Here is a 15,573-nt window from a genome sequence, read left to right as displayed (position 1 = left end):
CAGTGCTCTATCTACTGTACCACCTAGCCGCCCCATGTAATTTATTCTTAATGAAGCCATATTAGCTCCTAGTGTTTACCTCTTTCCTTTATAAATAGTCAAAACACAAATTTTTAGCAATAAATTCCATATTTTTGCCAGATGGTAGAAAATCATTTTCCTACAATGACCACAAGGAACATGGTCAATTTATTCTTGTCAGTAGCTTTCAGCAGCTTTAATGGCATTTTAGAATATATTGAACTTTGGAGAAATTTAACTTTTTATATTTTTTCAAATAGATTAATTGCCAAAATTTTTTCTGCTTAGCATTTTGTAAAGTCAAATTTAATATCTTTTCTATATCAATGAAGCACTGTGACATTTTGTGGTATGTACATCAAAAAAGTGAAAATTATGCTTCTTGCTCTATGTTCAATTACAGTTTTGTTCTGGACATAGAAATTACTGTATTCTGGTGGAGAGAGCATTCTATGTGAACTCAAAAGATGTAATTTTAAGTCCAAGTTCTCCCCTTTTGATCCATGTCCCCATTTTGTGTCAGAAAAATTGTTTCACTTTTCTGTACCCTCCTTATAGGTAACAATACTTTTAGCATGTAGCTCATGTCATTCTTATAGGGTAAGTGATTTATAAACATTTAAGTGAAATGAAATGTAGGTAATCATTATTACTATCAACAGACTGGTGGAGCTTGACAAAATGGAATAGTTTTTAGTTGAGGGCCATTGAATGGCCTACTGCTCCCTGAATATCTTCCCTATAGATCTTCCATGATGACTGAATTACCACCATTAGAAGTATTTGTTTATTAATGGAAAAGATGTGTAAGAAATAATAATCAATATTTCAAAGATTCAGCATTTTTTTGATGTAGGTATTCTCCCTTTTATCAATTAAAAGAAATGTTGCAGTGAGGGCAATTGGAGGTTATTATGGAGCCTAAGAGCTATTCCCAGGGGACTCTCCCTAGATGTAGTATCATACATTTACATAATAAAATTAGTATTTAACAGTAGCTTCTCACAGCGATCACACACAGTGTCTGAGAGTATTTCTGACTTAGATAATACAGATCCCATGCCTCTAAGTTTTTCCTATTATCTCTCCTGGTTCACAGACATCTGTTCATTGAAACTGGCATTTGTTAGAAGACCAGATGTGAAAAACCTTAGGTAAGTACTTGGTATAATTCCACAGCTGCTTTAATGAAGACACCTATGCCTTCAGCAAACTTTCACACCATTGTGTTTAATTTCGTTTGTGAATTTTGATTCTAATGCAATAAATCTGATTTTGCTTTATTTCTCCCAAAAATTCAAGATTTCACGTCAATTTCAAATAGTTCAATTAAGTCCTGCAAATACATGCTCATCCTTTTGTATTTTAGTAAGATACTCTAAGCCACCTGGTAATAATGGGTAAAGCTGAAATAGCAGTGAACTTGGGATCAGGAAATCTGATCATGATCTAGCTAAGACTCTCAACTATTTTGAGACTTGGTTATCCACTCTGTTAATGGGAATAATATTGCTTGTATTATCTGCCTCATAGGGTTGTTGTAATGAAACCATTCTGTAAAATTTAAAGTAGTATACAAATGTGAATTATCATCATTATTGTTACTCTAAGTAATTGAAATCAGAAATTCATTAGTCACTATTTGCCAAATATCTTTTGGAATTCTCAGAACTTCTGTTTTTTCTAAACAACTGCTCCCAATAAACAGATAGTCAATTTGTATCTATTCCAAGTAGGAATGTGCATCAGATGATCACTGATGAGGTCATTTGGAAAATCCTTACTAACCCCTTATTTAGGGTCTATCAGACCCAAGTGTATAGAAAGATTGAAGAATCAGGGATAGCCAAGAACAAAATTGAAGTTGTGTCAACTGCAACACAAGATCAGATTTCAGAGAATGGAACACACCAGCCCAATGAGGCAAAAGGTGAAGAGGACTATATAACCGTTACCTTTCTATGACATGAAAGCATTATATGGTTAAGAAGACTTGAAAGACATCTTCCTAAGGACATTTTGTGGCTTCAGGAATCTTCTAGATATACCTAACTTGGCATAAATCATTGAACAGTTGACCCATGAGAGTTAGAAGTCTATTGTGCCCTTTTTACTAGCCCTAAGGTAGTACTAGCCTCTTTCTCAAAGTATGCATTCAAATAACATAAAGACTGGAAGATTAGTCTCTATGCTAGTGGTGAAGCTTGTGTATTCTAGTGTATGAATTAATTTCTCTGATAAAGAAGGAATGTGAGAGCCAAGTGAGTTTTCACTATGTAAAGGGTAATTCTGCTTGTGTGTCTGTTTTTGTATTTCCCTTTGTTTTATGTAATACTGGGGAAAGTATTGCCTAGAGTTTTAGACATAGAATACAGCAGAGTTAAGCAAAGTCCAGGGTCAGCTGAACCCTTGACAGCACCTCTACCCAGAAGCGAGCTGGGATTAATTTAAACCTGTCCCTGAGAATCATTATTAAATTTTCAGTGTGTGAGAATTTATACCTCAGAAATAGCCAAATGTTACAAATCTGGTCTTAATTTATTATTTTTTCTGATTGTCAAGATTTTTGAAAATGATGGAGAAATGTTAATTAAAATCTATAATTACACACTTTTGCAGGAGAATTATTCCTGAAATATTAATATTTAACTACATATTTAATATTTATCATCACAACCTTTCATGTCCCTTTGAATCTAATTAATGAGCAAACTGATGCAGGAAATTACAGTTACAGAAATTTTGCAATTGGAAACAAATTTTTGTAATCTTTTCTTCACTGTTGGAATGTTTAAAATCTGCATTCAAACACACACACACATATACATATACATATATATGTATGTATTCTATAAATGTATCTATTTTTATTTATTGAGAACTGTTTTGTAATCTTCTCTACATTGTTAAAAATATTTCCCCTTGATCTTTATTTTGACCTGGTCATTCACTCACATATGGGTCAAGCTAGATTATGCAAGTTTAAGAGTATGTCACCTTAAGAGTATGTCTTCTACAGCCACTTCTGGTGTAGAAAATTGTGAATGTAGCAGGAACAAAATCTGTTAAATTGGTAGAGGTTTTGCTCCTAAGATTCTGCCTCCCTTGGACACTGTTGATTGTATCCTGTCTCCCCTTGACCCTGTTGTTTGTATCTCATCCCCCATTTTCCTCTTCACCTAACCTTGGTGGTAGACAGGGGTGGGCAGGAAATGATGTGTTGAAAGGACTGGGATGACTGAAAGTCCATTTGCCATTGGAGGCTACTAGGCTCCAAGGTGAAAGACCACACCCCAAGCACCACTCTCTGTCCAGGCTATGTTGAAGGGGTATTTAACAGGAAGCACAGCCCCTTCTAGGCTCTTACTGCTTCTGGCCTCCCATCCAGAAGGATGTGGCTTTTTCTGGCTCTTCTTTAATCCCTGTGAAGCTCCATGGGCTCCACCATGTGACCCGAGCCTGTCAACTGACCTGTCAAGCTTAATTAGCAATCCATGTGGCTTTTCCTTAATCTCTACTTAACTTTCCTATTACTATTAACTTTCCGATTACTTTCTTTTGTGTTGTAGCTTCTTTTGGAAATCAAGTAAATGTCCTTAAATTGGGGAATGGCTTAGCAAACTGTGGTATATGTATGTCATAGAACACTATTGTTCTATTAGAAACCAGGAGGGTTGGGAATTCAGGGAAGCCTGGAGAGATTTGCATGAACTGATGCTGAGTGAGATGAGCTGAACTAGAAAAACACTGTACACCCTAACAGCAACATGGGGGTGATGGTCAACCTTGATGGACTCACTCATTCCATCATTACAGCAATCAGGGACAATTTTGGGCTGTCTGCAATGGAGAATACTATCTGTATCCAGATAAAGAACCGTGGAGTTTGAACAAAGTCTAAGGACTATTTCCTTTAATTTAGAAAAAAAATTGATATCTTATTGTCTGATCTTGCTATCTCTTATATTTTATGTTTCTTCCTTAAGGATATGATTTTTCTCTCATCACACTTAATTTAGATCAATGTACAACATGGAAACAATGTAAAGACTGACAAATTGCTTTCTGTGGGGGGTGGGGGGAGGAAAGTAAGATTAGGAGAAAATTGCAAAACTCAAAATAAATAAAATCTTTAATAAAAAATTAAATTAAATTAAATCTCTATTTTCTTTTACACCTGCGTTCCTAGGTCAATAGTGTGATTCTTCACAGGCAGATAATCGAACTCAATCCACAACACCTCCACTTATTTAACAGATTTTATTTCTGCTACATTCACAATTCTCTACATCAGTCCTATAGCAATCTCTCCAGTCCTCATCCCTTCACTGATCATGATGGGCATTTAAAGGCAGTGTGGTTCCTGTCTCTCTCTCTATTTTTACCTTGCTCCTTCATCTTGTCTATCTTTATCACAAGTTTATCAGCAGTTGGTCTGTCTGTTTAAACTACCATGTCCAAAGTCCATATGGCCTTTTAAGAGTTCTTAACTACCTCTTGCTTTCTCTCTTTTGTGTTGTAACTGCCTTTCTAATAAATCTGTGTTTTCTTTTTACATCTTCACTAGGAGGGGGGAGATCAGAGAATCCTGAGTTTTTCACTTAGTACTGAACAAATTATCACATATCAAGGACATAAAGAATTAAAAGGATTATAGTGTAAGTTCCTCAAGGTAGCATGTATATTCAGGCAAGTCATGGAAATCAGCAATGGCTTCAGTGAGGAAAGCTTTAAGATAATCCAAATAGGTCCACTTCCTCTTCAACTAGCAAGAATATGACAAATTGCAAGTGACAAAAAGCTGATGATACAAAAACTGGCTACTTGGTAGCTCCTCCCCACCTCTCAACTCCAGCCTTCTTCAACTTTGCATGACAAGCAAAGTTAGGAACAATGACTAACTGAGTCAACACATTTCAACATCCATTTCTCTTTCCTATGGTTATGTGAAGTCTTATTCAGGAGTCATGAGACCCTGGTATATAATAATGCTCTTTACTTAGTAAATAAGTTCATATTTGTGGAGAGTTAGCTTCCTGTAAGCTCAAAATTCTACTGAACCATTTTGTTCTCTATTTCCTTAAACTAATGTTGACAGTGTGAGCCAGTTGCAGCATGGTGTGGTGGAAAGAACTCTAGAATCAATCAGAAGACAAAATTTCAAATATCAATCTCCATGTTGTTTATCCATGTGACCAAGAAAATTCATGTAACCTCTACATGCTGTATACTAAGAATAATAATATTTAACCTATCTCCCTTACAGTGTTTCTCTGAAGAAATCACATAGTAAAATAGCCAGCATTTATCTAGTATGTATATACAAATATATTCATGAAATTATACTTTTCATATAATGTTTGTCCTTCATTCTCAAAGATCATGGCATCAAGGAGGTGATGCCATGATAAACACATAGATTGGATTTGAAAGAGGGGGTTGCTGCGCTAAGCCACCAGTCTTACTTTCTTCTCCAGAGTCATCTGGATCCAGTGGTCAGACATGAATCAGTACGAGTGGGAATGACCCTGAATGTGAGGCAATCAGGCTTAAGTGCTTGCCCATGCTCACACAGCTAGTAAGAGTCAAGCAATCTGAGGTCAGATTTGAACTCCTGTCCTCCTGACTCCAAGGTCAGTGCTCTGCCCCCTGTGCCACCTAGTGAACATACTAATTATTTTGTCTTAGAGATCCATTTTCTCAGCAGACTCTCTTGGGAGTCAGACTCACAATATAACTCTACATTCCTATGCCTGTGTATGTTAATGAAGTGAATCAAAAACTTTAGGACCGGTTCCCATCAGGACTTTAGTTCTGTACTTAGTAAGCAATAAAATTCCCCAAAACTTGAGAAGAATTTTTCCTGAAGAACTACTATACCCTGTACTCCTGGACTTGCATGATCTACCTTCTTCCTCCTTTCCCATTTTTGATTTTTTTATATAATCTCTGCTTTCACTTCAATAAAGGTAGGTCTTTCCAGGAGAATTCCAGTATTACTCACTCAGAAACTAACTGATGAAACTACTATTTGATTACTGATACCTTGCCTCTTGCCTGATTTGTTTCCATTCCAAGGGTAGAGACGGGTTAAGTAAAATTCTGTTTTATATCTACCTGTATAAAATTTTGTACATTATCTATTTATATAATTTTTCTATATATGTACATCATTTATATATATCATATATCATATATCACATATCATATATCACATATCATATATCATATGTCATATATTATACATCACATATCATATATTATATATCATGTATCATATATTATATTATGATATAATATACATTATATATTATATTTTATATTATGTATTATATTTTATATATATATATATATATTCTCATTTAGTTTTCATTATAGAAACTGGCTTAGAAAGATCAAGCAACTTCTCCAAGTCCTCACCATTATTAAGTATCTAAGAGCATTTAAACTAACTTCAATTGGTCAGAATCAATAAGCATTTATTAAGCACCTATAATGTTCCAAACACTTTGCTAAGTGTTAGAGAGGAAGTTAGATGGTTCAATGGATATAAAAAGACCTGAATCTAAATCTCAACTCAGATACTCACTAGCAGAGTGACCCAGTAATGTAACCTGTTAGCCTCAATCCCCTGGAGAAGAAATGTCAAACCACATATCATTGTTATGGAAAACCTCATATTAACTCACTTAGAGTCAACCAAAAAAAAAGTCTACAAAAAGAGTCAAAAACCATAGTTCCAGCCTTCAAGGAGTTCACAGTCTAAGATCTTTCTGACTATAGGATTTGCATTCTATCTTTTATGCCATTTAGCTTCCTCCTAAGGTCATCCTACATAACTGTGTGAACTGTTTTTATTACTTCCCAGAGTGGGACAATAGAGAGACTGTTGACCCTGGAGTTAGGAAGCCAGTATAAAACCTTTGCTAAGTCATTTTGCCTCTGTCTTCCTCAGTTTCCTCATTTCCAAAATGGTGATCATAATAGCATCTACCTCAAAGGGTTGCTGTGATGAAATATTTGTAAAGCATTTTGAAAACCTTAAAACTATTGGTAACTTTCATTTTGAGGTGTTTTGAAATCTGTGAGTGATAGGTATTATGCAATTTGCAAGGTAAAGCTATAATTCTTGGGTTAAATCAAATACATCTACCTGTGACCACAAGTGTATGAATAAATATACTAAAAAGAATAAATATGATAGCAATCTTGATATTTGTTGTAAGCACAGATTAGTAGCAATTAAAAGCATTTTCCTCTTTAAAATATTATAAATGTTATCTTATTTTCTGCATTTCAACAGACTAAAATAGTTAATACCAAATTAAATTGAATGAGACCCTCCACCAATGCTTTGAGTAAAATTTATTTTTCCTAAAACTTGGTATGATCACTTGGAATGTGCATTGATTTTCAAAGTTGTAGATGGCTATCACTCAATCTAAAGCATACAGTGCCTTTGGGCAGCCCAGCTTACACTGATTTCATCAATTTCTTTGGACACAGATCCAAAATTGAGAATGCAGAGAAAGCATCTGATTTGTTTTGACTGAACCTGTCCTTCCAAATCTATTTGGGATCATTTTGAAAATGGCTGTGAAGTCCTAGAAAATCCCTATTCATAGAACAAGGGGATCAGATGCCATTTCTCTAATACCACCAGGTACAATCTCCACTCTGCTGCTGAGCTTCAGTAAGAGGAGGATTTTGTTTAAAAGTCCAGCTATACTTTCAATCACCTTGAATCTGCTTTCTTGCTGACTTATAGAAAATGTTTTTCAAAAACCTATGACAGGTTATCAGAAAGAGAGCTGTGATTCCTGCTTATGTTTTGTTTAGTCTCATAACATATCAGAAGAAAATCTTTATAAAAAGATCTTATTTCAGTAGAACCATACTTGTCTTTGTATGAAATTCTAAGTAATAAATTATCAGTTACTTGAAAATTCATGCATTTAATAGTCAAAGAAATTATTTTATATTTGATTAAATGTAAAGTTTCATTTTTTAAAAAAGTAAAGTTTTCTTTATGAAGTACAACATATTTACAAATAGAATCAAAATTCATTTAAAGTTCCAATTTCTTTTTTATCATTACATTTTTATTCATTTACACATTACTAAAATAATCTTATTGTAAGAGTAAGTATAATCCCCCGCCCAAAAAATAGTAAAACCTCGTGAAAAACAAAGTGAAAGAAAGAAAAAAATTTGTACTGTGTTCAGATACCATCAACTCTGTCTCTGAGTGAATCACATTCCTTATAATAAGTCCATCAAAGAAGTTACTTCCATGTTTTTTCCTATAGTTGCTATTTCTAATTAATTATATTTCTCTCCATTCATTCCTCCCCACTCCCATTTGTTCAATTTTTCTCTCTCCTTTCAAATGTTACCACCTCAAAAGTATGCTATGGGATAGTAGAGTAGTGCAGAAGACAAAGCACTGGCCCTAGAGCCAAGAGGACCCAAGCCTAAATCCCACCCAGACACCCAAAACCCACCCCAGACATGTGGTCTCAGGCAGGTCATGCAATCTTACCACCCTGCCGAAAAACCCCAAAAGTGTGTTGTATCTGACTACCCTTTCCCATGATCTATCCTCTCCTCTGTCACTACACCCCCTCCTGTCCTTCTGTCCCCCTTTTCCCATTCCCTTTCTCTCCTTTTTCCTCTAGGGTAAGAGATTTCTATACCCTATTAAGTATTATATGTTGTTTCCTCTCTGAGCCATTTCTGATAAGAATGGAGGCTTACTCATTTCCCCTTACCTTCCCCCATTCCACTCTAGTGCTATCTTTTTTCTTGGTTCTTTTAGGTAAAATATCTTAGCTCATTCTACCTCTCCTTTCCCTTTCTCCCAGTACATTCCTTTTAAACCTATTGACTCCGTCTTTAATATTCAACTCTCTCCTGTACCTTGCCTAATATGCTCCTCCTAACTGCTCTGAGATGGTTTGTATTAATTGTCAGTATAACATGCAAGAATACAAGCATTTCAACATCATTAAATTGCTCATAATTTGTCCTTTCTGTTCACCCTCTCTATGCTTAACTGAGTCCTGAATATGGAGATTAAACTTTCTATTCAGCTCTGTTCATTTCAACAAGGAAGTTTGAAATTCCCCTATTTCACTGAATGTCCATCTTTTCTCCTGGAAGAGGATGTTCAGTTTTGCTGGTTTGTTGATTCTCAGTTGTATTCCAAGTTCTTTTGCCTTCCAGAATATTATATTCAAAACCCTATGAGTCCTTAATGTAGGTGCTGCTAAATGCTGTGTAATTTTGATTTGTAGTGCCATAATATTTTAATTGTTCCTTTCTGGCTGTTTATAATATTTTCTATTTGAGTTGGGAGTTCTGAAATTTGGCTATAATATTCCTGGGAATTATTTTTTTGTATGTCTTTCAGGAGGAGATCAGTGGATTCCCTTAATTTCTATTTTGCCCTCAGTTTCTAGGATAGCAGGGCGATTTTCCTGTAAAAATTCTTTAAAAATGTAGTCAAACCTAAAAATAATGTAGTCAAGATTCTTTCCTGATCATGAATTGCAGGTTGCCTAATAATTTTCAGTTGTCTTTTCAGGATCTGTTCTTCAGATCAGTTGTTTTTCCAGTGAGATATTTCATGTTTTCTTCTAATTTTTCATTCCTTTGGTATTGTTTTGTTTCTTGATGTCTTGCAAAGTCATCAGCGTCCCTTAGCTCCATTTTACATTAGAAGGAGGTGTATTCTTCAGATAGCTTCCTTATCTCCTTTTCCATTTGACCAGTTCTGGTTTTTAAGGTATTCTTTTTTCTCATTAACTTTTTCAACTGCTTTTTCCATTTGACCTAAACTGTTTTTTAACATGTTTTCTTTGGCATTTTTTTTTGTTATCTCCTTGACCAAGTTACTAACTTGGTTTCATATTTTTCCTGCATTGCTCTTACTTCTCTTCCCAATTTTTCCCCTCCATTCCTTATTTGATTTTCAAAATCTTTGTTTGAGTTCTTCCTTAGCCTGAGCCCATTTCCTATTTTTCTTAGAGACTTTGGATACAGAAACTTTGACTTTGTCATCTTCTGAGTATGTGTTTTGATCCTTCATGGGACCAAAGCAATTATCTATGGTCAAATTCTTTTTTTTTTTCTGTTTACACATTTCCTCAGCCTATATTCTGGTTTTGAGGTTCTTCCCAAGCTTTTGAATGTTATTGGGTTACCCCTGCAATGACCTCAGTTCCTTCAATATCTTAGGAGAGGCTCTATCTGCTCTCTTGCCTATGCTCTGGTCTGTGGATGAATATAAGTACTCCCCCTTGCCCTGGAGCTGTGAGGTAGAATAGTGGAGAGACCTTGACAGTCTCTCCTGACTCCCTTACTGTCCATGAGCTGTGTGCTCTGGAAGCAGCTGCCCAATGGCTCCCTACTGAGTGGCTCAGTAGGTATGCTTCTGTTTTCCAGACAGGGAATGTGCTGAGGGCCACGCTGGCATGGATTTTACACTTACTCTGGCAGAGTTTCCCCCACTGATCTTCCAAATTGTACCTGGTGACACCTGGGTTTGGAGATATGGATGTCACTTTTGCTGTCATAAGCCAGAGTCCCCAGGTACCCAGGCACCCCACAGGTTGTTCCTGGAAGACTGGAGCTTGTTCATTCTGCCACAGCATGACCCTGACTGCATTGCCTCACCTCCTTACCCTAGTGGAACAAAGCCTTCCCATGGATCTTCAAGTTACCTTGGGCTGGAGAATTATTTCACTGGGTTTTTCTGTAGGGTTTGTCTCTCTAAAATTTGTTGAGTCATAATTTTAACGTTTTTTGGAATATTTTGAAAGAGAGCTTCTGAGAAATCCTGCCCTCACACTGCCATCTTGGTTCTGCTCCCTGATTTCTTTAAATCATATAATACCAGCAATTACTGGAACTGATTTCAGATGTTGTTGATGTTCAGTTGTGCATGAGATTTTTGTGGTCCCACTTAGGGTTTTCTTGGCAAAGATACCAGAGTGGTTTGCCATTTTCTTCCCCATCTTTTACAGATGAGAAAACTGAAATAAGCAGGGTCAAATGACTAAGACAGACAGAGACAGAAAAAAAAAAAAAACAGAGGGACTAAGTATCTGAGTCCAGATTTGAACTCTAGAAGATGAGAAGAGAAGTCAAAAATTGACTTCAGGACCAGCATTGCATCTATTGTACTATCTAGTTAACTATACTTTCAGTTGGGACTAAATTAAAACATAAAGAAAAATACAAAATGTTTCATTTTTTTAATTGAAAATTTATTTAATTTCTCCAATTACAAAGGTAGTTTTCAACCTTCATCCCATTGCAAGTTTATGAGTCCCATATTTTTCTACCACCCTCCTTTCCCTTTCCCATGGGGGCAAGTAATCTGGTAAAATTTGTATATGTATGATTGTGTTTGACATAATTCCATTTTAGTCATGCTATGACAGTGGAATTAGAACTAAGATGGGAAAAAAAAAAGGAAAAGCAAAATAATTTTTTTAAAAAGTGAAAATATACTTTATTCTACATTCCTAATTGATTATTTTTTTTCTGGAGATGGTTGGCATTTTCCTTAACATGTTTCTCAGAATTGTAATTGATAGAATTCTGGCCAAGTTGGCTGAGAGAAGTTAGGTACTGTGCTAAGGTCTCCTGACTTTCCCTCAGAATTAATATGAATCCAGTCTCTTAAAATTCAAATCCACAAAATTCAGAAAGAGCAAAGGAGAAGAACATCTGCCAACAAAGACTGTCTCAGGGGAACATGGTTAAGCTGGGAGCAGAGAGCCAGCACAGAGGGCATGTGGGGGAGTGAGACCCAGGACTAACCTCCCAGCAGCCTTGGAAGCTTTGACTTTGTGAACATGTAGGAGAGCAATGCAATGGGAATAGGAGTCCAGTGTTAAGGCTATACATCAATTTGGTCAGTTCTGCTGGCTTGAAAGACTAGGTCACATGCTCCATATTTTCAGCAGAATCCACGTTTCCAGTTGAGTTCCCCCCCCCATCCCTGTGAGAGAAAGGGACTCTTCCCAGAACAAAGAGAGTAACAACCACCACCCCACCACCCCACCCACCCCCAGGCTCAGGTGTGGGAAGTAAACCTTTCTCAGTACTCACTACTCAGAGATTAACTAAATAGCCCAAGGACCCAGCCCACATTGTTCAAGGATAATTCAGGCCCTTCTCCCCCCCCCCCAATCCCCAGGCCTAGGAAGTGGACCACAAATCAAGCTCACAGACACTACAGAGAAAGCATCTAGCAATCCCCCTGTCGGGCCCTTTTGGAGTTACTAAACCTAGTGAGCAAAGCCTGTAGGGATATCAACACCAAACCTCTCTGAACCAGTCCCTCCTCAATACAAGATCCTAGAAAATGAAGAAAGACCAGTGAAAAGGGGAATCCATAGAAAACTATTTTGAATACAAAGAACCTAACTCAGAATGAGCTAGAACTTCTGAGGAGAATATAAACTGGTCTCTAGCCCAGAAAGACTTCTTAGAAGAGATCAGGAAGGAGTTTAAAAATCAATTGGAAAAATTGGAAAAAAGAAACTCAAGAAAAAATTAACACCTTGCAACAAGAAAACAAATCCTTAGAAAATACAATTGGGCAAATGCAAAAAGAAAATAATTCTCTCAAATCCTCAATTGGACAAATGGAAAACTCCTTCCAAAAGAGAATTGACCAAGTGGCAAAAGAATCACAAAAAAGGTAAATGAATAAACTTCTTCTCTAAATAAAATAATGGAAACTGTGGAAACTAATGGCTTCATGAAACAACAAGAATCTATTTAACAAAAACAAAAAATTAAGAAAAATAGAAGAAAATATAAAATACCTCATTGGCAAAACCACTGACCTCAAAAGTAGTCCAAAAGAGACAACTTAAAAAATCACTGGGCTTCAGGAAAACATTGAAGAAAAAAAAACTCTGGAGGGATAGCAATACTTATCTCAGACAAAGCAGCTGCAAAAATAGATCTCATTAAAAGAGATAAGGAAGGAAACTATATCCTCCTAAAAGGTGCCATAGACATTGAAGCAATTATAGGATTTAGTGATGGAAAATTGCCCTGACATCATGCAACCAGAGGGGACATTAATTATTGAAAGAATACATCTATCCCCTCCAGAAAGGGATGCCTACCAAATTCCAGAACTATCAAATAAAAGAGAAAATCTTGCAAGCAACCAGAAAGAAATAGATACCAAGGAGCCACAGTAAGGATTATACAGGACCTGACTGCATCAACATTAAAGGATTGAAAGACTTGGAATGCAGTATTGCAACAAGTAAGGGAATCTGGAATGCAGCCAAGATTTCACTATCCAGCAAAACTGAGCCTTTTCTTCCAGGAGAAAAGAGGGATATATAGCAAAATGGGAGACTTCCAACTTTTCCTGATTAAAAAAACAGAGTTAAATAGAAAATTTGAACTTCAAGTGAGTCAATCAATAAACATTCAATAAACATGTGTCAGATACTGTGACAAATAGCAGTGTCAGAGAATTTGGAGAACTCTAGCAAATGGTTGTTGGAAAACTTTCACTTTCTTTCCCAACATAATTTCTTTACTGCAATTGGAGGGGGGGGAGGAGAGAGAGAGAGTGAGAGAGAGAGAGAGAGAGACAGGACAAACAGACTGACAGGCAGAAAGACAGAGAGACTGACAGAGACACTGACTGAGACTGAGATGGAGACACAGAGAGAGACAGAAGCATAGAGACAGCAACAAAGAGATACAAAGAAACAGGGAAAGACAAAGACAGAGGCAGAGATGAAGACAGAGAGAGAGAGAGAGAGACCCAGAGAGTCAGAATAAGGAGTTAATCTGGCTATTGGTCTTTTATAGAAAGGAAGCAAACAGCTATGGAAAAGATAAAAACCACCTCTATTTATAGATAAAATAACATTTTTAGGCTTGAAAAAGACTCAGAACTTAGATTCATTTAAAAGTATTAATTGATATTCTATGGATAATGTAAAATATCTCTTTGCAGCATATTAGTTCAGGGCAAGTAAAGTAAGACTCTCCCTAATGCATAACTTAAAACTTCCCTTGGCTGACTGATCAAATAGCATTGATTTGTTCTCTAGTTTTCATTAAAAAAGTCTCTATTATAGGGAGTCCAACATTAGCTCCTCGTGTGAAATGAGGCCAGAGCTTTCCTTCCTGTTATGCTCATAAGAAACGTAAGAAATTTGGACTATGACCTGTTCACACTTCTATCTATAACATTTGAATATTTTATTCCATCCTTTTTCTATATTATGATGTTCAAATGATATTATATAATTCTAAACAGAACATTGTATCTAAAAGAGTACTGTGCACATAATGAATGCTTAATATTTGTTAATAATGACAGAACAGCTTTGGCCTTTTAAAAATAGTGCATTATTATGTATTACCATACAAGATGTTACCATACCATACATACATTACCATACACTCAGGAAGTGAGTGTATAATGGAAAGTTAATTGTATTAAGATATAAAAGACCATGAATCTTGTCCTGGTTCTATTAATAAGTAACTCTGTGACCTTTAATAAATTACTCTCTGAGCCTTAGTTTCCTCCTGTAAAAAATGAGGGGTTTGGGCTAAATCTACTATATGATCCCTTTCAACTCTCACATTATGATGGTCAGTTAAGACAATGTGATATAGTAGAGAAAGCAATGTATTTAGCACTGAGAAGACTAGGGTCAAGTCCTGACTCTGCTACTGATGGAGTACATGAACTTTGAAAAGTCACTTGCTCTATTTTCGCTTCAGTTAACTCATGTATAAAACAGTTTTTTTGGAATAGATTATCTCTAAAGAAACAAGTAGTACATTATAAGAGTTAATAGACTCTCCATCAGATCTGGAAAACCTGGATTGCTGATACAAATTGACTCAACAATGCTGACCACTTAACTCTCAGTATTCTCAATGACTCAAAAACATCTATTAAAGCTTCAAAGAAAGAAGAAATATAGTTTGGACTTAAGCCCAAGAAGAACTCGTAGAAGGGTTATAGAAAGAGATTTTAAAAGGGCAAAAAGAGGATTTTAAAAACAATTTAGAGCAGGTAATAAAACAGCTAGGGAAACTGCCAGGTAACTAAAACTATGTTATATGAATCAGGAATATATGTAGTTAGAGGTCATTTCTATACCAAAGGATCATCTCTTATCAATAAATTCTAGTTCTATATCTCTAATATTCCTTCATCACAAATCTAGTAGTTTCCTTCTCTTGCAAGAGTTTCACACATTATTTATTCAGATAACATCCACATTTCATAAAGAATTGTCAAGTTAACACTCATTCTTCATATTCATTTTAACTCTGTGAGGTGGTTTCATTTAAACAATCTATATTCTTGGGAAAAAATCTACATTTACAAAAATATTTATAGCAAATTAAAAAAAATTAATTCACTTAAAGCAACAGTATTAAATGACTTGCCTAAGGTCATACAGCTAGGCAATTATTAAGTGTCTGATGCCACATTTGAACTCAGGCCCTCCTGACTCCCAGGCCAGTGCTCTAAACACT

The 15,573-nt window shown here is 35.9% G+C and overlaps 1 protein-coding gene across 1 annotated transcript in view; it reads right to left on the bottom strand.

The window, feature by feature from the left end:
* Window positions 1–10,676, bottom strand: part of TPO (thyroid peroxidase) — a 285,568-nt gene extending 274,892 nt beyond the window's left edge. The window contains exon 1 of the mRNA XM_074233541.1: window positions 10,514–10,676. Coding sequence (XP_074089642.1) covers window positions 10,514–10,676 — 163 coding nt within the window. The remainder of the gene's footprint in view (window positions 1–10,513) is intronic.
* Window positions 10,677–15,573: the final 4,897 nt, after the last annotated feature.

This window comes from Macrotis lagotis, chromosome 1, assembly GCF_037893015.1.
Source record: "Macrotis lagotis isolate mMagLag1 chromosome 1, bilby.v1.9.chrom.fasta, whole genome shotgun sequence".
Lineage (NCBI taxonomy): Eukaryota > Metazoa > Chordata > Mammalia > Peramelemorphia > Peramelidae > Macrotis > Macrotis lagotis.
Note: the sequence above shows the minus strand (reverse complement) of the source record. Positions and strands in the feature narration are given on the sequence as shown.